The sequence below is a fragment of the Carica papaya genome, chromosome 6, assembly GCF_054855325.1.
Source record: "Carica papaya isolate Zhongbai chromosome 6, ASM5485532v1, whole genome shotgun sequence".
In the NCBI taxonomy this organism is placed as follows: domain Eukaryota; kingdom Viridiplantae; phylum Streptophyta; class Magnoliopsida; order Brassicales; family Caricaceae; genus Carica; species Carica papaya.
In genome coordinates this window covers 483542-505635 of record NC_142314.1, presented here as the reverse complement: position 1 = coordinate 505635, position 22094 = coordinate 483542, and the positions used below count along the sequence as shown (strand labels likewise).

The 22094-nt window shown below is 36.1% G+C and overlaps 5 protein-coding genes and 1 non-coding gene across 17 annotated transcripts; 4 read left to right on the top strand and 2 right to left on the bottom strand.

The window, feature by feature from the left end:
• Positions 1-8: 8 nt before the first annotated feature.
• LACS2 (long-chain acyl-CoA synthetase 2) lies at positions 9-4827 on the bottom strand. Its single transcript, XM_022041039.2, has 19 exons — positions 4536-4827; positions 3898-3961; positions 3657-3749; positions 3510-3566; positions 3346-3394; positions 3160-3236; positions 2998-3037; positions 2726-2820; positions 2446-2610; positions 2246-2356; positions 2053-2140; positions 1904-1970; positions 1752-1827; positions 1517-1634; positions 1152-1397; positions 928-1067; positions 641-823; positions 426-545; positions 9-297 (listed from the first exon to the last, which is right to left on the bottom strand). The coding sequence occupies exons 1-19, from the start codon at positions 4688-4690 to the stop codon at positions 250-252; spliced, it is 1992 nt and encodes a 663-aa protein (XP_021896731.1). The 5' UTR covers positions 4691-4827; the 3' UTR covers positions 9-249.
• TRNAI-AAU (transfer RNA isoleucine (anticodon AAU)) lies at positions 4037-4110 on the top strand. The gene has a single exon. It is a non-coding gene; the product is annotated as a tRNA-Ile (tRNA).
• Positions 4828-7112: 2285 nt separating the features above from the next.
• On the top strand, positions 7113-9669 carry LOC110813705 (RING/U-box superfamily protein). 3 transcript variants are annotated; one of them, XM_088206711.1, is made up of 2 exons: positions 7113-8774; positions 9544-9669. In XM_088206711.1, exon 1 carries the CDS (start codon positions 7227-7229, stop codon positions 8481-8483), a length of 1257 nt encoding a protein of 418 aa, XP_088062837.1. In that variant the 5' UTR covers positions 7113-7226; the 3' UTR covers positions 8484-8774; positions 9544-9669. The 3 variants fall into 3 exon arrangements, with proteins under 3 accessions (XP_088062837.1, XP_088062836.1, XP_021896640.2); XM_088206710.1 differs by having other exon boundaries at positions 9508-9669; XM_022040948.2 differs by having other exon boundaries at positions 9503-9669.
• A 7-nt stretch (positions 9670-9676) lies between these two features.
• TOM6 (translocase of the outer mitochondrial membrane 6) lies at positions 9677-12311 on the top strand. 2 transcript variants are annotated; one of them, XM_022041008.2, is made up of 2 exons: positions 9677-9874; positions 12119-12311. In XM_022041008.2, exon 1 carries the CDS (start codon positions 9677-9679, stop codon positions 9839-9841), a length of 165 nt encoding a protein of 54 aa, XP_021896700.1. In that variant the 3' UTR covers positions 9842-9874; positions 12119-12311. The 2 variants fall into 2 exon arrangements, with proteins under 2 accessions (XP_021896700.1, XP_021896699.1); XM_022041007.2 differs by having other exon boundaries at positions 12111-12311.
• A 1788-nt stretch (positions 12312-14099) lies between these two features.
• Positions 14100-16065, top strand: LOC110813775 (CASP-like protein 5C3). The gene is made up of 3 exons (XM_022041034.2): positions 14100-14838; positions 15457-15589; positions 15683-16065. The coding sequence occupies exons 1-3, from the start codon at positions 14708-14710 to the stop codon at positions 15884-15886; spliced, it is 468 nt and encodes a 155-aa protein (XP_021896726.1). The 5' UTR covers positions 14100-14707; the 3' UTR covers positions 15887-16065.
• Positions 16066-16081: 16 nt separating this feature from the next.
• Positions 16082-20254, bottom strand: LOC110813821 (Tetratricopeptide repeat (TPR)-like superfamily protein). Of its 9 annotated transcripts, XM_088206707.1 has the most exons (5): positions 17781-20254; positions 17603-17694; positions 16865-17270; positions 16588-16734; positions 16082-16431 (listed from the first exon to the last, which is right to left on the bottom strand). In XM_088206707.1, exon 1 carries the CDS (start codon positions 20120-20122, stop codon positions 18611-18613), a length of 1512 nt encoding a protein of 503 aa, XP_088062833.1. In that variant the 5' UTR covers positions 20123-20254; the 3' UTR covers positions 16082-16431; positions 16588-16734; positions 16865-17270; positions 17603-17694; positions 17781-18610. The 9 variants fall into 9 exon arrangements, with proteins under 9 accessions (XP_088062833.1, XP_088062829.1, XP_088062831.1 ...); XM_088206703.1 differs by having other exon boundaries at positions 17603-20254; XM_088206705.1 differs by lacking the exon at positions 16865-17270.
• Positions 20255-22094: the final 1840 nt, after the last annotated feature.

The window sequence follows — 22094 nt, the reverse complement described above, 5'->3', positions numbered from 1 at the left end:
ATGGTAGATGGCAAACATCTGCATCCTCTTCAAATTTTGAAAGAGAAACTCCAATGGTATTTACATACTACTTTATGAAGATTAACATACACGTAACTTTTCGTGAATTCTACAAATTTTCACTTTGTAGATTCTCAAACAAGATGAAACAGGAATACAAAGTTATTTTCTTCGAAAAGGACAGAAACTTGTATATATGTGTGTATATATATATATATATCAGTATAAGTTAGTCTTCTTGACCTGTCTTCATGCCTTCAATCCCTTGGCTTCTCTGTATAGTTGATCAATGTGATCCTGCAGATGGTATCAAAGCACGAGAAGCTTAAAATCAGAAATACTTTCGCCTTGATTATGATTATAAACAAATACCATAAACATAATCCCATGGCCAAGTTTATTATAGCGTGCAGACAGAATAGAACCTTGTAATATTTAAGCAGTTGAGGCCTCTTCAATTTAAATGTTGGAGTGATCAAATCCCTGTCTATGTCAAATGGAATTGGTTCCAAATGTACAGCTTTTAACATCTCAAAACCTCTTAGCTGCAGAAACGGTCTGTAATGTTAGATGGGGAAAAAACACTTAGCAGAATTGAAAGACGATCGGGGAATTGTCTGAAAATTATTTGACAACGTACATTCTGTTCACGACCAGTGTTATTAAGCTCATCCAAGATGTGTTTCCTGGCCTTCAAATTTTCGCATAAGACTTTGAAATCAACAACCTGTTTATTGTCTACTGCCCAATCTTCAAGTGATCTTTGATCAGGGACTACAACAGCAACCAGAAACGATTCAAAGCTATTTCCGTACACCCAGATCTGTGCATGTGAAATTAAATGTTGAAGTTAGCAGAGATGAAAAGCTTCAACTGAGTTTTCGAGTCAATTTGAATAGTATGCTGTAAAGTTTATCAGAAACTTACAGATGTGACGAAAGGGCATCTTGAGTACTTGTTTTCAATGTTCTCCACAGCAATGTATTCACCCTGAGAAAGCTTAAATATGTTCTTTTTTCTGTCAATGATTTTCATTGATCCATCAGGCTGCCATTCTCCGATATCACCTGCAAACTTTCCCTTGAATTTCTCCCATATAAATGAAGGGGGAGAACAAAAAATAAGAAGAGAGAAAAGGAACTATTAATTACCTGTATGAAACCAGCCATCTATAAGGACTTCATCAGTTAAATCTTGTTGCTTGTGGTAACCTGAGAAGATGGTGTTTCCCCTCAAGCATATTTCTCCTCGTGGCGTGCTGGAAAGTGCATCATATCCCATTTCTAGCACTGACTCGAGCCTTGCTTCGATGGTGGTCATGGGAACTCCAACAGTTCCAACCATGGATAATACATTGGCTATAGATGCAAAGGATCCACCACAACTTTCTGTGAGACCTATTACAAGAACATCACAAGTAGGATGGAAAAAACATTAGTGCAGATAGAAATTTTAGCAGATTTTTTTCTTTTTATTATCTGATTGTTATAGCGATAGAAGGAAAAGGGTATCATACCATATCCCTGTGACAAATTAGAGCATGAGATGACTCTCAAGAACTCCTCCACTTGTCTTGACAACGGAGCTGCACCCGATAAAAGGATTTGCACTCGTCCTCCTAATGCTTGTTTTATCTGACATAACCAATGCAGTGTTTTAATTTCAGGAAGAAAAAAAATGAGAACTAGTATTAGATCAGCAAAAATTTATTAGGTCTTCTTGAAGTATGAAGGATTGTTCGGGGGACTGACCTTGTCAAAGACAAGCCTGTCGAAAAATGGTGAAGCTTTATCATGTGGTAATCCATTTTTCATATTTTGAAATTTGCTGTCAGTAGCTTCTCCATTAGTATTGCATTTTGCAGAAAAGACAGATACATTATATGGGTTCAGTATTGACTTACTATCTATATGCATATTCATACAGTTTTCTCTGCAGCAAACCTGCTGCTGAAATTTTCCCATTCACACCTAAAAGCACAAAAGCTTCAGTGCTTAAAAAATTTCAGCAACAAAGATTAACAGCTTAACAATGTGTATATATATATAATACCATCATATATACGATCATAAACTCTTGGAACAGCGCAAAGTACAGTTGGTTTCAGTTCCTGAAGATCGTCCATTAAGTATCGAACATCCTGAAGATCAATTTACATGGATAGAACTCGGGAATCAAGATTAAGTTGAAACAAAATAGAATTATTAAAGAGAAAAAGAAGGAAATATGTGAATCTGAATCTTACCCCACGCCAAAACCCTATTGAGGAACCCTTGTACATGAAGTAAGTCTCCATAATCTGATCATAGATATGAGCCAGAGGAAGGAAAGAGAAGTATGTATCTTCTTCTGTACACTGCAACAGGAAGAAAATATTAGTATAAAGGATATATGCTTACACACACACACACACACGGATATATAGTTATGATTTGAACTTGTTACCACTCTATCTGTGACGAAAAGCATTTGGTCTATAGATAGAACTTCGGCCATGACAGCAGCATTTTTCAAGATTACACCTTTAGGCTCTCCTGTTGTTCCACTAGTGTACATTATTGTGCAGATATCAGTCTTTTTTTTAGGAGGAAGTTCACATTCCAAATTTCCCTGGTCGATATGGTGGATTCAAGGGTAAATGCTTATAGAAATTGAACCCACGTTCATGAATCACATATACATATACATAAATGAATAGACAGATATATGTGTGTGTGTATTTTACCAGCTGAGAAAACTCATCCCAAGAAAAAAGGGTTACTCCATGTTCTTCAGCTTCCTTCTTCTCTGCGCTAGAGATACTTGTAAAGCTCACGATAGCTAATACAGAATGAAAAAAAAATTAGTCAATATTTTTATCGAATGTTTTTTATTCAACTCTCAATTGATAAATTCCGAAAGAAAATAATTGAAATATGAAAATCATATTGAAATTTCACATAAATTAAGATAGGAATATATGAGAATTGGATCGATCCGGGAGTACATTAGACTCACTTTTTAAATAGGAAGAACACTTAGTCAAGGAGGATAGAATCTGAAAAACAAAAATTAGGAAACCAAGCAGAAGTTAGAGAGGCTTGACGAGGTAATTAAAAAGTTAATCTAAATCGAATCAACTTCGTTAAAATATAAACACGAGTGAAGTAGAGAGAGTACGGAGGGAATTTTTTTCTCTTGAACGAAGACGAGAGAAATTTCAGCATGATTAATGATGAATTCCACCGCGTTAGCACCTGTTATTATCAAAAAGAAAAAATCATCTCAAGTTAATAATCTTGATTAAGTTAATTGCAAATACTCTTTAGGTCCTCATTCACTAATTAATCATCTTAATTAACCTACCGAGGGTATCATATAGTGGTACATATGTTATGGATTGACTATTGCAAGCCTGCAATAAATTGAGAAACCCATTTTAGATTACATCTCTAACCTCGATCTCGTTATATATCTTTCTGAGATATATATACTTATTTTTTGGTACGTAAAACTTGTGAAGTTTTTACCTCCATTGTCATGATCCATTGAGGGCAATTGGGTCCGTATATCCCACATCGATCTCCCTGTAAAAACAAGGTTTGTCAACTTCATATCCTCAACCAGACGCAAGTATAGTATTATATACATGTTAGTTTTATATTCGAGTAAATTACAGGATTCACGCCACGACTTCTAATGGCTGACCCGATCCGAATAACATTGTCGTAAACTTCTTGATATGTCATCCACACGTAAGGTCCAACTTGCTGAAAGTGTTCCATTCAAGCTAATTAGTATGTAAGGATCTTTTTTCTTTTCTGTTCTTTTCTTTTGTCTCTCGCCAAAGTGAGTTCTTGGGTTTGCACGGAAGTTTATTTTCTCAGGAGCCAAACAGAGGAAGAGGAAGAGATGTACCTTTGAATCGTTGGCTTGACGTCGACCTAGCATCTGGTTATTTGGGTTCCTTTTGACTGATTCACTGCAGGCAGTAGCAGTCTCTTCAGAAGGGAAATTCAACTGTGAATTTTTTTAACTACGAATGATAGAAATAACTGGCCTATTAGCTCAGTTGGTTAGAGCGTCGTGCTAATAACGCGAAGGTCGCAGGTTCGAGACCTGCATGGGCCATTTTTTACTTTTTTTATTCCTATCTTTTTTTTTTTACATTAAGCTTTAAAATTTATACTCTGAAATTTTAAAAGATCAGCCATTTGATTCAACAATGAGAACTTGTTTACAGAGCACATCACTCATCAGATCCGCCGGTGTAAGATTTAAGAACAAATCCACCTCATTACATACATAAATACATACATATATACCACACATTTGCAGGATTAAAGAAGATGAATGAAACTAAAAAGACCCAACATCTATACATACAGGAAGAATTTTCATTTGCTTCATCATTTATGCTATTGACACTGTAAAAACATTAGCGGCATATACTAATTCTAACAGTATTTGATATTATACTCTATGACATTATATTTGTACCAAATGGGGATGGAGCATGAGATTCACCGAGACTGATCTTATATATATATATATACCTGAAAAACTGCCATGGAGATTCCATTCCAGCAGGCAGCTCCAAGAGACCATCTTTAGCATAAATGCACCTGTAAACCGGCCCCGCCGCCGGTTTCTCCTCCGTGGCCGGCCTTCCCTCCTCAACCTTAACTGTGTATGCAGCTGACGCCGACATTATCCTCACTTTTAAACCTCACACACACTGCTCAGCTTCCAGCAATGAAGAGTTACTACACTAACATATAGACATAGATCATAGATATATATATATATATATATGTCTCTATCCTGACTAGCTTATAAGATTATATATGTTTATTTATATATACATAGGAGAAGGGTGAAATAAGAGAAAAGAGCCAGGTAGACTACTGGCGGTGATGGTGGGGGAGGTTAGTTGAGCTGAGCTGCACCAATAAATTCAAAGTGGTTTTTCTACGAGAAAAAGAAGATAGGCATATGGGAGTTATTAATGTGAGTTAATGGCCTGCTTGTTTCCACTCTTTCTTCCTGGGTGTGTGTGAGAATTTGATGTGCAGCAAATACAGGTGTGAAAATGAAGAGACAAGGTCAGCAAACTTCTTCAAAAGAAATATTTCCCATGCACGGTGGATTACAGTTGAGTTTGGTGTAGTATCGTTTTTAATCGCTTCACGAAAGGTTATGGAATTAGTGTTTGCTAATTCTAATAACTTCAAGAGTTAAACTAAAAATAAAGTTTGAATCTTTCGGTGGGTTGGAAATAATAAAGTAGTAATTTTTTGGGGTGGCCATATGGATGACTTAATTGAAGCAAGCCAAAGTTGGTGTGAGTGAAATTGGTAGGGTTGGGTATGACAAAATCAATTTAATGCTTGACCTAGAAAATGGAGGTGACAAATGCTAAATCCCAATACAACTACTACTCACTCACTCACTTGCTTGTTTCTTGTTTCTTCTTTAGTGGGTGTTTGGAGAAATCTCGTAGTTTCAAATTTTATATTAAATACGAAAAAATTTATTTTATAACTGATGTATAACGTTTAATTTCACGAAACTAATAATTTAATTTAACTTAATTAGTTTGTTGATGAGATTGGACGACGAAATTGAATTAAGTTTCGTAACGATTTAAAGTTCCTTCGTTGACGTACTACTAATCCAATATTTCTAAGCACGAAATAGTTGTCTATGGTTGCCCACAATAGGAAGTAAAATTGGTTTTAAAAAAGAAATTATTCACATGAATTCCTTTCCCTTTGTATTCTTTTAAAACTTTTTTTTTCTCCACCCACCAATCTACCCCACGAGAACAATGAATTTTGAACATCTTTATTTTTATTTTATTTTATTTTATTTATTTAAAATTTATAAATATAGTTTCTCAATCCTCTCACGAATAAATGTTATGAAATTTACCATTTTATTTACTATTATTATTATTATTATAAAAATACAAAATATTTATAGTATCAATTGAAAAAAAAAGTAAATTTTTTCTTTAATGGTAAGAGTATTTATGAACAATTTTTTCGTGCATAAAAAAGAGAAATTTTAATAAATAAATAAATATAAAATTTTTTGAATTATGACAATAACATAATTAAAATTAAATATCCACGAAACTTAAATCTGTCCTCGAATCTATGAATTTTGAAGAACAACAAATGGCAATGTGTCATCGTGAGGTGATAAAAATATTTAATAAGTTGTGATGTACTGAAAATAAATAGTGCGTTATATTAGGCCAACTCTAATTTTTTTAGTAACATAAAAATTATCATATACCTAATTGACCCGTATAGATTTTCACGAGACCTATTTATATAATCCCATAATTTATAAAATAAACATTTATGGAAATTGATATATCTGAATTACTTGTTATAATTTGATTTTTAATATATATATATATATATTTGTAACGTAAATTTTAATTTAAGAAAATAGTCAAATGGGTAGATGAAAGATTATGTTTTTTTGAAGTATATATATTATATTTGAATATATAAGATTAGAAAGTGTGAGTAATGAATTGGGTTAGTGTGTATTATTTATTGTAGTCAACTTTTTGGTGAGATTCCATTAAAGAAGAGGGTGATATTATATGATCTTTTAGTGGATCTTCTACACTACATCAATATATATAATATATATTAATTTTTAATTTATATTTTTAACCCTAATAAATTTCTTAATTAATCTAATTAAGCAAGAATTTCAGATAAAATACTAATATGAGGTCAATAAACAAAGACATCTCACGGTCCACAAAAGGTCCACCATATGCTTCGCATGAAAAGAGGGTCAGTCTCATATCACAGCCGTCCGTTTCGCAGAACATCCCATCTTACCCCGTGGGTCACCACATCAGAACAAAAATAAAATTATACGCAAGATTTGGATATTAATTTTGAATTAAATTAAATGAAAGATTTTATGCGTAGGGTAGAGTGCCAAGAGTCAACACCAGTTTTTTTTACACCAGTAATTACGTGCCACGTCACGATTGTGCGTGTTGCTTTCCGCAGTGGATAGAAACTCCCTCACCTTAAATTCACCAATGATGACGTGGCAATCACCCGGGAGTCAGTCACTGTGGACAAATCGTTACAAAGACCAGACAAAATCAAAGCAGTCGTTAGTCAACTCTCCCCACTTTCTTCTTCGTCTTCTTCTTTCACCATTAAACCTTTTTAAGCTCAGAAGAAACTCTAAGGAATCAACTGAACATGGTGACCACCACCACCGGCACAGCCCCATCACCATCGCCAGCGCCTTACCCTTCATGGCCGGTGTCTCCTTCTCCGGTCATCGCCGCCGCAGCTGGGGTTCTCCAACAGTCATCGGCACCGTCGAAACTGCCTGTTGACTTTAGCCCGCCGTTGATAGCCATGGTGGTGGTGGTGACTGCTGCGTTCCTGTTAGTTTCATACCCGCGTCTCATATCTCGCCATCTTTTACCTCCTGTACTAAGAATTCACCGCCGCATACGCAGGTGGCACCGCCGGCGTCGGCGCCGTCTCCGTCACCTTCCATCTTCTGTGGGAGATATCGACTCTCCTCCTTTCCCCTTTGATTCGTCCTTCCACTCACTGTCTTCCCCCTATGGCCTCGACGAGTCTGTTATCAAGACCATCCCTCTCTCTCTCTATTCGCCTTCATCCTCCAAACACGTCAAAAACAAATGCAGAGAATGCGCGGTGTGCCTGCTCGAGTTCGAGGATGGCGACTACGTAAGGACTCTCCCGGTTTGTTCTCATTCGTTCCATGTGGACTGCATCGATATCTGGCTGAGGTCTCATGCCAACTGTCCCCTCTGCCGCGCTGGGATCTTCGGTTCCGGTTCTTCTCCTTTCATCCCTCTCATGGCAGCACGAATCAGGCCCAGCCTCGACGAGTCTATCCTCCAGAGCATGGCTATCGACACAGTCAACGAAGCTCCCCAGTCGCACATACCCTTTAACCCAACCTCTACGGTGACGGAGATCACGCCCTGCCTGGATGAACCATCGCCAAGGAGAACGGTGAACGCCAACTCAGAAGAAAGGTTTGGCGGCCAAGGATTCTTGCTCAAGAGATCATACTCTTTCGGATTCGAACGTAGTCTCGCCTCGGAGAGGATGGTGATGGAGCCGGCAACAGCGTCGCCGTGGAGGTACAGGAGAGGTGGAGGATTTTGGAGCAAACGACCATCCCCTTTCGGATCACTAAATAAAACAAGAGTATTCTCGTTCAGACACTACAGAGGTATGAAATCTCCATTCTTCAGACGAAGAGGAGGGGGAGGGATGTTCTTCCCATTATCCGAAACAAACGTGAGATTCTCCGGCGGCGGCGGGTCGTCCCGGAGATCAAAGTCGATGACGAGTCCGATGTTCTTTAAGCCAGCGACGGCGGCTTTAGGTGTGGGAATTTTCTCGTCGAGCCGGTTGCGGTGCGGGGATCCCGAGGCGCTGCTGTCACCGGAGAGATATCACCGAAGGTAACAGTAAGAAGAGAGAGGATTAAACGAGACACGTGGATGCATGAGGGAGATGCTGTAGAAAATTGACGGTCAAAGATGGGGCGGTGACGGAGGGTTGGGGTGATGGGTCCGGCCAAATTAATGCGGGAGAGAAAAAGGAGTATTAAGGGATTCGCGAGATAGAGAGGAGTTAATGAGAAGGTCTGGCAAATTGTAGCGTGTCATTAATTGGAGGTGGGGAGGGCATTTAATGACTAAAATTGACGAATGAGAAGATTTTTTTAATAAAAAAAAATACTCATACAGAGATAAGGTATGCATACTCTATACCCTATCCCCTCTCTCTCTCTCTCTTTAGGGCTATAAATGTGAAATCTGCCACCCTTCGTTTTGGGACTCTTCACCCCTTATTAAAGACACTTGATCGGATCCGGATTCGGATTCGGATTCGGATTCGGGTTGAATCCGAGAGTTTTGTGACTGTTTTGTACAGGCAAAGCCTGAGAGGAATTTTACGGTGTGTGCATATATAACATGAGTTGTTTCGCAATTTAATCAGTAAAATTTATATTTTATCTACGTATTTCACAATTTACCGACGGTAAAAAAAAGGGATTAAGAAATAATTTGTGTTAATTGTTAATTAGTGAGATGAATTAGATTTAACACAATTCAAAGCGTGCCAACTTCTAAAATTTAGTTACCTTGGTTTTTACCAACATATTAGTAAATAAATTATTATTATTTTACCACGTCCATAATTTACTTGCAAAATTTACAAAGTTAAAAAAATCATGTGAATTTATTTTAAAATTTCACCAGTGCTTCCCAAATTATAAAAATAATAATAATGTCAAATAAAAATTAATTACGAGCATTAAATTTTTATTAATTTAAATACTAATATTTATTTAAAAGAAGTTACAATTTAGTAGAAACTAATAATTTATTAACAATTTAAAAATTTAATTCGAGGGTAATATTTAATCTTTCACCTTTCGGTAAAAGTTATTTTTTAATCGGGCCGGGCTTGATATGCAGCTCAGTCCAGTACCCGAATCCGACCGGGCCTGTTTGTGCAGGCTTATTATTTTTAGCCCAACTGTCGGCTAATTCACAGGGCGTAAAAGCTTGGCAAGGGAGGGGTTAGGGTTTTAGCTTCACAGAATCACAGAGCTAACACCTGGAAATCGACCGGTGAGGAGAAATCAAGACATGTTTCCTGGAATGTTTATGCGTAAACCAGACAAGGCTGCGGCCTTGAAGCAGCTACGAACGCACGCAGCAATGTTTGGTTTGTGGGTCGCGGTGATTCGGGTCACGCCGTACATTCTTCACATCCTCTACGATGAGAAGGAGGAGCTCAAGCTCGAACTCTAGATTCCTCCAACTTCGTGATTCGAATTTTTCGAGGTGAGTGAGCAGATCAAGTCTCTTTTTTTTTTTTTGGCTGGCTTATTTTGTTTTGTTGGGTTTGGGTATTAAGAAAAGATAGGAGATTTTTCTGCTTCGATCTCAAAGCCATAAGAGATCGGTTTGATTTGTAAGCTTAAAGGAGCTCGTGGTTTGTTGATTTGATATTGCCTATGGTGCAATCAGACGTAATTTGAGAACAAGCTACGGTTGTCTGCACCCTAGAGCTCGTTTTTGTCCAATATGATTTCTGTTACTTTATCGTTCAATTAGTAGGTTGTTTATGAATTTAGATGTAATTTTAGTCTTTGAGTAGTAAGGGAATAAGAATTGAATTTGAAGCAATTGGATATTAAGGTGCTTAGAGCTAAATAAAACTTGACAACAGCTCAGCTTATCTATAAACGGCATTTAACAGTAGAGTCAAGTCATGTTTAAGGTATTAGAAGAAGTCAGATCTGAGGAAAACTTGACTTTCCGGAGAGTGACATTCAAATAGGAAATTAAAACTTGAATTAGCTACAAATTATGTTTTTGAAGTGATAAAGAATGTGGGAATCCATTTGGATTTAACTTTGGGTGGTTTATATAGGAGATTTATTATTAGAGCGCAATGAGGAGTGAGTATTAAGGAAGGAGAGTCCTGTTGAGAACGAATAATATAAGTGGGGAATTATTAGTGGCTTCAATAAAGGAGGGTACTTTCTTTAGTTGCCTTGACTTAATAAGACATGCCATTTTACTCGGTTTTCTTTCTAGTTAAGTTTCACAATATTGAGAAGAAAGGGAGAATTCTACAGCACTAATTCGGGTAGGATATCTACCTGTGTTACTCTTATGCAAAGGAATGGAGCGGAAAGGGAAGGAAACAAAATCTATGGTTTTTGAAATAAATGAAAAGAAACATGTTTCTTTGTTTGAATTACTAAAAGTTGAAAAAGTAAAGGAAGGATTGTTGTAGTATTTTGTTTGGTTAAACTTTATAAAGGAAATAAAAGGATTAGTTTAATCTCTTTCTTTCTTTTTTCTTTGCCCCCAACATGGAGGAATAAAGATTTGGCGTTTAAGGAAAAAAGAAAGATGTTCACTATCCATCCATTTTCTTTACCAATTATTCAATTCAAACAAATGAAAGGAGAGTGATCTTCCTTTCTTTTCTTTCTTTCCCCATCCCTCCTTTTTCCTTACTGCTTATTCGATTAAAAAAGTTGAAAGGAGAGTGAGCCTCCTTTCTTTCCTTTCCTTTCCCCCCACTTTCTTTAATCCAAATACAGTTTTAATTTCCTCAAGTAGCAAAGATTAGATTTGGCTGTAGATATTCTGGTTAGTGGTTATCTTAATTTTTCAGGAAAGTTACCATCCAAATTTCCTGTTTCCATCTGCTTAGTTTTAAGAGTGTCTCTTTGACTGATGAGAATGTTGCTATTCATTTTTTTTTATGAATGGTGGAAGTGGTTACATATCAGATTGAATCAAAATTTATTTTACTAGGTGATATTAGTAGTGCAGTCAGATATCTTCTTCTTCCATATACTTTTTGCCATATAAGGACAAATAACTGTTAATTGTAGCTTAACTTGTTGATAACAGTATTATTACTTTTTGCAAAGCTGGCAGATTTTCTGAGCATTTTCTATTCCTGCTGCTTGAAATTAGTTCATTATTAGGATTGCTTATTGAATTCCAACTGTTCCAGAGTTGAACATATTAAGAGTTTTGTTAAATGCTGCCTCATGGTGATGGTTTATTCTATCAGTTGAAACTTGTGAAAGCTAGATGTTTGTTGCATACAACTCTTCATTCATCTTTCTTATATCGGAGAATTTAGCATGCTTTTTGTGTCTTCCTATTATTGTATGGCTAAGAAGTAGATTGTTATTATATGAGTTGTGAAGTATGTGTTGGCTGTACTAAGTGTGATATTAAAACCAGTTTTTGTGAGATTATTTCACTGCACCTGTATTTTATCCTATCATATTGACGAGAAAGATGGTGTAGGTGCCCCACCCATTCAAGAAAACTTTTGTAGTCATCTAAATTTCAGTTAATTGCGCGGAACAAACTCTTTTTCTAGTAACTTATAATTGAAGTTTCCAGCCATTCATGTTCTGTTAGCTTTTGCTAAATTGACCTTGGAGATTATTCAAAACTTATTTTACAACTGAGTTTTTATCTTAATTTTCTGCCATACCACGTAATGGATAGCCATGCTTGCTAATTTTATTTCTTCTCCTAGTGGTGCAGTGGGTCTAAGTGAAGATGAATGGCATGGACTTGGGAAGAGCTTGTGTGAGGTTGTTTGTGTTGTTCTCAACCTGTAAGGCTAGTACATCCAGACACTGAGTCGCGGTTGTGCTTACTTTTAAGTCATTACAATTATTATTGTCATCAAACGAAATTTATATCAGAAATATAAAATTCAACATCCTTTCAGTTTTTTCTTGCTTGTAGTATATGAAGATTGATTTGTCCATTTGGATGATATACTGATTATGTATGTTTTCTTCTATCTCGCCCCTGACTTGGAGCTAATGTCTCTCAACACCCGAAATAAATCTTGCAAATTCTATTTCAGCCAGTTGACTATTGCTTTGTCTTTCATTTTCTTGCCACCTTTCTGCCTCCTAGAGGCACGAGATAGGCAAGAAAGAGTGAAACTATGCGATGCTCTGGTTTCTGACCTTGTACTTACCCGGTTGCTTGTGAGTTGTGATAAATTCTATTATGTATTGGTTTTGAAGTTAACGAGTGTTGTTGATGACATTTAGACTAGCAAAATTTGACAGAATCTGTTTGCATGATTCCTTTAGACATAGGGTTTGGATTCGAGTTAGAACCGTATTTTCTCCTACATTTATATAGGAGGTTGTATAAATACATGTATACATGTATTTTTATTAAAAAAATTTCAATATAAATTTTGTGTTTATATAGAAAATTGAAAATGTGATTTTATGGGGTCATAGTAGTGGGATTTAGAGAAATCATTTTGGTATTGAATGGTGGCAATTGTGCTACTTGATATATACATATATATATATTGCTTTTTTACAATAAACACCTGTAAGTTATGATATTATTCAACTAATTTATTTCATTTTGTTGTCAATGGTAATCATGTCATTCAATGAATCTAATTCTCAAAATTAAAGTATAAAAAGATAAATATAACCTTTTTTTTCAGCCCAATATAAGATTTTTTTTTACTTATATTTAAATTTCATACATTTTTTGATGAATCCACAGAGGAAAAATATAAAACATGATGAAGTCCAATTTATCATGGTATAGTTAATGTGACACTTCCTCTTTCTTCAAAATGAGACTTTTTTTGTGTCACTTTTAAATTTATTGTTCTTTTTTTTTTTACCGATTTAAGTCGGTTATTTTATTTTATTTTATTTTATGCTAGGTGAAGTATTTAAATTAATTTATTACATATTCCAAATTTTTTAATGAAATGAAAAAAAAAAAGTTGTCCAAATTGAATTATTAAAAAATTACTAAAGATTAAATCTTTGTGATTCCAACCTAATTTTGTCCAAATTTAATCTAAAAAAAAAAAAAAATTTGCTTTCATGCACCATGGTTGTAGCAAAATTTCCCTAGGAATACAAATAGATCCACCACTAAAATTATACATATCATATATATATATATATATATGTATGTATGTATATAGAGTTTCCACTAACAATGGACTCACATGGAATTGAGACAAGTGGCATCCCTATAACCCTCCTTCTAAAAAGCATTGGCTCACCTTCTTTTTCTAGTCATTAGAGCATCATTTTGACTAACATCTAATTCATTTAATGTCCTATATATATATATATATATATATATCCCCACACACACACACACACACACAACCATACAAAACTATACAAAAACATTGAAAAGTGTTAGTTCATAGGGCCCTCCCCTTTAGGGTTGTCCACCCATGATGCTCCCTACACTCACAATAATATTTTAAAAAACAAAGGAATTGATACCAAGTCTTGGCATCTTCCATTCCTTTTTTCTTCTTCTTAGGAACTAATTTTTTGCCAAGTTGGTTCGTTTTGATGTCACAAAGAAATTCTCTCACTTTCAAGTTTTGGTGTTGTCAATTTAAGAAAATAAATATTAGGGTTCATAAAAGTTTTTTATACAACTTATAAAAATTGAATATAAGCCTTAAATTATCGAGAGAAATTTGCTTGCAACTACGCATTGAATACATTAAATAATGTGAGTTTAAATAATTTATTTTCTTTCAAGTTTTTGCGGGGATCAATACATAAATAAGACACTAAAAATTATCAAAGAGTTTGGAAAAATGATGACAGAGAAGAATCTCAGAATCGGTCTTCACCGTTAGATTGTTTATATATAAAACGTGCCACCCAAAAAGAATAAAGTGTCAAGAAACCAGCATTAATTACACCGAGTTTGATCATGATATCATCATAAATCAATTAATCCCCCAAAAAAACCAAAGAGAAAAAAGAAATCTTTTTCTAATTCCCACCAGAAATCCTGCCTGCAAATTTAAGTAAATCTCCCAGAAGAAATCTGTTTTCTCGGCAGGAAGTCTCTGTTTTATTGTATCATGGTGATTTGGTCCAAGTAGTTGCTGTCAAACTTTGCGGTGAAATATATTGGGGGGAGGACTGTTTGGATCATATAATTTTGTGACAGTTTCAAAATTCTTTTTTTTTTTCTTTTTTTCTTTTTTCTGATTTTAGATGAAAGGTTTTGTGGCGGGTCAAAGATGCTCAGAGAGATCAGGAGAAGAGAATATCAGAGAAGTTACAGGAGGAAGAAGGGAAGACTAGATGAATCAAGACCATGGATGAAGTACCTGGCTCTGTTGGAACCAGTGCCAGCTTCTCTTTGAGATTGGGACAAACTGTCTTTGCCTCTGCTTCTCTTCTCTTCATGTCTTTGGGTGTTCAGTTCTATAGCTACACTGCCTTCTGGTAATTCTTCAACTTCAATATATATATATATATATATATATATACTATGGGTTCTGTTTTTTTGATGGTTTTCTTCTAATGGGTTTTGATTACTTTTTCAGATCAGTTTTCTTGGTAAAAGAATTTTGAGTTATTCTTTATGGTTTACAACTTCTTTGCTATCTATTGTTCTTGAATCAAATTTGATTTAGTTACTGTTGCACGAAAATCTCATCAATTTTTTTTTTTCCACTCCAACTTTCTGAGATGAAAACCAAATAAACCAGACTTTCCCGATCCTTTCCTTGCCATATTTTGATATAATTTTCCTTAAAATTCTGCTCATCATCATTATCAACATTCCCCCTTTCCTCCAAGAAGAGCTTTGGTTATGGTCAAATTAGCATGTCAAAAGCTGCATAATAATCATATCCTCCAAGCTCCATACCAGAGACTTTCTTATGTACAAATAATTGAGATAAAAAATTTGACTTGGTGTTAATAAGTTTCCGCGACTTATTACCATCAATTCAGTAAAAAGTTATATCTCGAAATATATATTTTAGCGAAAAAAGAGATCACAATTTGGTTCAATCATTATCAAGATATTGTGTTATTAATAAGGTGATTGATTTTCAGCTACTTGGTAACAATAATGGGTTTGGTGATCCCATGGAGTCTCACATTGGCACTGGTTGACGGCTACTCTATTATAGTCAAGTGCCCTGTTAGACAACGAAGCATACTTCTGATAATTGTGATCGGAGACTGGGTATGTCGACTTCCTGCTTTGCTCCCAATAGTATGGAGTTTTGTGTATTAGATGCAAATTTCTGTCTGACAAATTAGATTTTGGTATTGATAGGTCTTATCAACTCTTACATTAGCAGCAGCCTGCTCGTCAGCCAGCGTTGTCAATCTCCTCCTCCACACAGACCACACCGATGCCTCATACTGTCCTCCGACATTTTGCAGCAGGTATCAACTATCAGCTGCAATGGCTTTCTTGACTTGGTTTCTGTCCATGGCTTCATCTCTTTTCAATCTCTGGTTACTCCCCTCCTTGTGATGTTTTAGAGTGTTTTTGGAGTTCCCAATTGTATATCCTAGTGCTCAACACAAAATTTGTTTTTGGTTTCTCTGAAATTGAGTTATGCAGATTGATATATACTATATACCCACAAATTTACAAAGGCCAACATGGAAAATAATGAAAAAAGAACATATTTCATTTGGGTTCAAGCTAAATTCTGACTGCACTATATGTTTGAAAGTGTAACAGAATGTTTTCATTGGATAGAAAATGTGACAGAATACAAGAAGCAATAGTAGTAAGTGATTTGAGTTCGAGCTACTGAACTGATAAATTGCTACCATTCCGGATAATGTGAACCTTAATGATACTGGCTTGTTGGTTGACAGCAGAAACTTGCAAATTATCCTATCGTTTTCACCTACATTGTTCCTTCTGCATATTCCTTTCCATCCTTGAATCGCAATATGACCATATTTATGGTTCATAATTTTTCCTTCCAATTTCCCATCTAGGTCATGGAAGGATATACTCCTCCTTGGCTTCAGGTGATGATCAGCAATAACATGTGATAGAATATGCTGCACAAAGGCATTATGGGAAACCAGTAAGAAGACAGAAGAGTATGAGATGAAACAACTCAGACAAACATGTAAGATTCAACTTTAGATTTCGCAAACGCATAACATGGTCAAATGGGCATTAAGAATACGATTATGTATATATAAAACCTTTACCAGTAAATGGTTCTTTCTCTTCCTCACTGCAGAACAAAGTGGGGATTCCTAGGATCATCAATATTCTTTCTGGTATGAATTCCTCGTTTTCGACCAGGACAGCAGCACCAGGAGCTTTTTTCGCATTCCATACTTCTTTATACCATCCTAAATGAATAAGTTGAGATTATTTTTTGATCCTTGAAACATGCATGCACATACACACACACAACTCAAGCAGCATAAGCATTGTATTTGAGCAATCTTAATTATGGAAAAAGAAACAACTTCAAATCACCATCGGTTTTCTTTTCACATTGTTTATCCTTTTTCGAAGCATTCGCCTCTTTTTCTTCTTCAATATAATCAGAATAACTGGTATCCTCCTCCTCCTCTTCGTACTGTTCTTCTTCCTGCTCTTCTTTGAGAAAACTCAGTTTCTTCTCACACCCATCATACTCAAATATCTCAACATCAAACAGATGGGCACCATTGTATCAAAGTACCAGAAAATCTCTAAAAACTAGATGGTTATCTTAAAACTAGATGGTTATCTTTAATAACTTTCAGCCAACCACTATGAAAAACCGCTTCGCCGCAAATCTTGCTTATCCCCACATCCCAAATTTCCCAATACCTTTTCTAATGATAATTTTATCGGGAATACGTACACCTATGGTTATCATAGATGCAGCAGGAATTTTCTGCAAGCGGAAAAGATTGTTTACAGTTAGTCACATGGAACATCATAGCTCTCAAATTTTGTTGGATTAGAACTATGTACATCCATGATTGACTTCACTGTCAGTCGAAAATAATGAGTTTTAGGAAGATAATTCATGATTTTGGTAAATGTAAAGCAATAATCATGTCAATAAGTAAGTTCTATAATAAGAAAGCGTTCAGTTCAATTAAATATGAGTGTGTACGTACTCATCCAAGTGCAAAAAAGAGAGAGCTTTGATTTTGATAATCATCCAGTCAAATACAAAACTAATACTGAGGAAAAATAGAACCCAAATGGTTAATAATTTACCTTCGGTGGTGCTGATATGAGGAATGTAGACCTCGAAGAAAGCTGGGTATTTCTTCATAGCATTTACAGTCTTATTCTGTTGTGCCTGAACCCTTGATGATGAAGCAGAGAAAGAAGCCATGGCTTAGTTATCTGGAGAAGCGGAAAAACAATCCAAGAGACGGTTACTAAACAATACCTTCCTTTTCGCTACATGCCACTCCAAATTTTTATCCCATTGTTCATACCACGATGACTCAGATCAGAACCAATCAGGAGTAAGAGACAATCAAGCTTGCCACGAACTTACAAGATGAAGCGTTTGGAACTTTACTTTTCAAAGTTTGGGACTTTATTAGAAGAATGTCGAAGATCCAAAATCGTCAAGTTAACATCCAATTTCTAATTCTTTTTCTAAAAAGTTCGGAACTTTCTTCCTAAAGTTTGGAGGGTTAAGAGTCTAGAATGAAACTACAGAAAGGATGAGATCAAGCACACGCAAAATTATCAGGTGGAACAAACAAAGCTATTTGGTTCGAAGCAACAGAAGCTGCAGAATCAAACAAAGCCTGGCAATAATGACCAATAAGAATCTATTAACTCTGAAGATAAACTTTTGAAACTGGAGTTAGAGTAAAAACTAGGGATTTGGAAGAGTAAAAGCAACAGAGTTGAAGAATTACCTGAAATAATTACAAACAAGAGAGAGTACAGATCTCCTGAAATTCCTTTGGCTTGATCTTCAACTCGGAGTTAGCACATGAACAATCTAGCAGGTCTAGAAAGAGTCAAGAACTCTTGTGTTTTAGACGGACACTTCAACAACATTATAATATCCCTCTTGAAAAGAAGACTCAAGAAGAAGATGCATGGTGGTATATATTTAGTAAAAGCTAGAACCAGAGAGCAGAATCAATTTCTAGCACGAAGTTTGCTTTTTTTTCTGTGGAAAATCTAGATTTCGGAGCTCTTCATAAATAAGAAATGTAGCCAAGTAGGTCCATGTTAATGCATGTTAATGATCGGTCCTCATTCACATGCGGAGTCTTTTTGAGCTTTTAGAGCTTCAAGCATTTCCTCCTTCAATGAAGCAGCCATTTCCTCATTTCCTTGTTTGACATAACCATCTATAAAAGCACTGTAAATCACTAAATTTGGTTCAAATCCTCTCCCCATCATCTCAGCTTGAAGCTTTAATGCTTCATCCATCTTTCCCTCTTCACACAAGCCCTTTATTAGTAACTCATAACTCTTTCTTGTAGGACAAAAACGATAATCCGCCATTGCGACCTTTAGCATCTTTAAGGCTTCAAGCACCTTAAATTCATCACAGAGTCCTTTAACCAAGGCATCCATAGTTGAAGCCTCTGGCCTGAAATCTTTCCTCCGCATATCTTTATACACAAGCATTGCCTCATCAACATCACCAACTTTGCAATATCCTTTTATAAGATGCTCATAAGTAACTGAAGTGCTCTCTATCCTGTTCAATGCCATCTCTCTGAAGAACTCCTCAGCTCTCTCCATTTCTAAATTTCTGCAAAACCCACCAATCATTGTGTTATAAACGACAACATCATGCTTTAATCCTCTAACCTGCACTTCTTCCCATAACTTCTCTGCTTCTTTCATATTCCTCTCCTCACAAAGAACCTCCATCAAAATGCTAAAACTATAGACATCGGGCTTACAACTTGATTCCTCCATTTCACTCCATATCTCCTTTACTTTCTCCATTTCACCTTCCTTGTAAAAACACACCATTAATGCATTGAAAGTGTGCACATTAGGCCTAACTCTGACCACCCATTTTACATCCCTCTCAGACTCAGCGTCCAAACCAAAAACTTCTCTGTAAATCTCATACCCTGCAAATGCTCCTCTGCTCCTGGAAACCTCCCAAATCAAAGCATTACAGGTGCTGATTTGCGGGCTTATTCCTCGGGACATTAACTTCCTCATAATCTCGACAGACCCCACAATCTTTTTAGACTCCAAACACGACATTATCAACAAATCAAACACAAAGGGGGCAGACCCACATCGGTTATACGTCTTCACAAGCGACTCGAACACTTTCAACACACGTTGAGATTCAGTTTCGTAGCAAGCAGAGTCAGCATCCGGACTTCTCGCAGCGCGAAAAGCGAGACTCATTAGACTCTGCGCGCGAGATTTGAGGCGGGCGCGAGAGAGGATATGAATGAGAGTGGAGTAAGAGAGGAGGCTGTGGGTGCAGAGAGCTCGGCGGCGCGTGAAGAGGAAGAAGCGGAGGGCAAGATGAGGATTGTTCCTGACGCTGATAGCAATTTCGGAAAACTGGGAGGGGGTGAAGCCGGAGGGATATAGGGAGAGGAGAGTGGACCAGCGGGACTTGGAGCGGTGGTGGGTCAGAATTAAAACGGCATCGGATATAATGGGATCGGTCGGCGGAGGCTGATAAACAGAAGATGCAGATGAGAGTGACGAGAGACGGAGGGGTTTGGGTTTAGACGGAGAGAAGAGAATCCGCTTGAGAATTGGAATAGAGACTGAAGCCATTGGAGGAGAGTGAAGTGAAAAGCACCGGCCGCCGATCGGAGATCGGGTTTTTAAGCTCGCCGTCGTTGTCTTTGGTTGGCACGGTGGCCGTAAATAATAAGTAAATATTATCGTGACTCATTCTAATAAATTAATTATTAACGTCAAAATTAGTATTAAAATATAAATTAATTTTGTTAAAAAGAATATATAATAAATTTTGTAAAAATTAAAAATAAATTATATTTTATTTATAAAAATATTATTATTATTCCTATATTAATTTAACATGGAAAAAAATTAAATATATTTATATTTATATTTTTTTATCAAAACTAATTACACAAATGAATTATAAAATGAGATATATATATATATATATATAAATTATAACACGAATTTTTATAAAAGAGAAACATAAACTTTTTAGGGAAAAAATGATTAGTACTCTGTGTGTGTGTGTGTGTATGTATATGTGTATATATATGTAATGAAGGTATAAATATGTATAGATTCAAGCAATTGCATGTGGGCAAATGTCTCAAAATTAAACATCACTTTGTATACTTGTTGGATAATATATTATATTCTTTACATGTTCCTTTCTACCAAAATGATTAAACAATATATTTTCTTTTTCAGAAAATTGTTCCTCTCAATTTTTAAACTAATATGTAAGACTCGGTTTCGGTATAAATTTTTAAACTAATAAAAATATATACATATAATTTTTTCATATTTTATTTTAATTTTTTAAAAATTTTGAGAAAAAATAAAAGTAGAGATAGAAATTGAAAATAATTCTAAAAAAATGAGTAAAATTTTGAAGAATAGTAGCTGTTTTTTAAAAAAAATTTAAAAAATATAAGATAAAATTGCAAAAAAGAAAAGTTTGGACACATGGGATAGCCTGGTCAACAGCTACCATGAGTCAGAACATGCCGTGTGGCGGACACACTAACATTGACTCAACGCGGGAGGCCACGCGTGCGATCCGCGTGTCTGGGCGATCTGATAGCCAAGATAGCATCCCGCGCACACGAACGACTCAGATGCATTTTCTCTTCAGATGCAATCGTATGGATATGATTAATTGTGATGGACGGTTCAAATTCGGTCACACAATCAGCATAAACGAAAAATCATCGGACGACTATCCTTATTCCACGTCGACTCGAACGGGAGGTCGGGATCGGATGGAGAGGAGTATTTAAACTCATCTTCACAGGTAATCGTAACCCTAGCCGACAGAGGAACGATTGGAGAAGAAGAAGAAGGGCGGCCGGAAAAAGAACCAGACGCCAGAGAAGAAGGACGACCACCGTCGCCGCTGTACTGGAGCACCGTTGACGCTAATACAAGTATTTTTTTCTCCCTTCTCGCTCGAAATTTAATCCCGAATCTCCCTATGCCTATATCATAGCCAAAAAATCGCAGGCAAAATTCGGTCGAGTTGTCGCGGCCAAAACCAAAAATCCTCTCTGGTGACCCCCTTCTCGTTTTTTGTTTTGCGTGATTTTTTTACCACCGTGTTCTTCGTTATTTTCTGGTGCAGGTTAATCGAAAGAAAACGTTAGCCACGAAGGAGGACCGACGAAGCCGCTATACCTGGAGGCCTTCCACAGGTAGAGTTTTAATTTTTGGTATTTTTTGGCTAACCGAGGCCTCATAACTGGATTTTTTGCAGGTTTACATGCAAAACTGACCAAAATCAGCCGAAACCCACTAGCCTAAGGCGAACTGCCACTGTGGCAGCTCCGACACCGCCACTGTGCCAGAACCCTAAAATAGGCCAGAAAGGTTTTAAAATACCTATTTTAGCATTTTGAGATATTTTTAAATATGTGACAGGTGTTTTAATTTTTACAGAAAAAATTCATGAAACTCAGGGACCGCCAGGAGACGCAGTAGAAAGTACGGTATTTCGAAAACTGATTCGAGCTAAGAATCTTTCACCATTTTTTCTATTACGATAAATTAAAGTTTAATAATC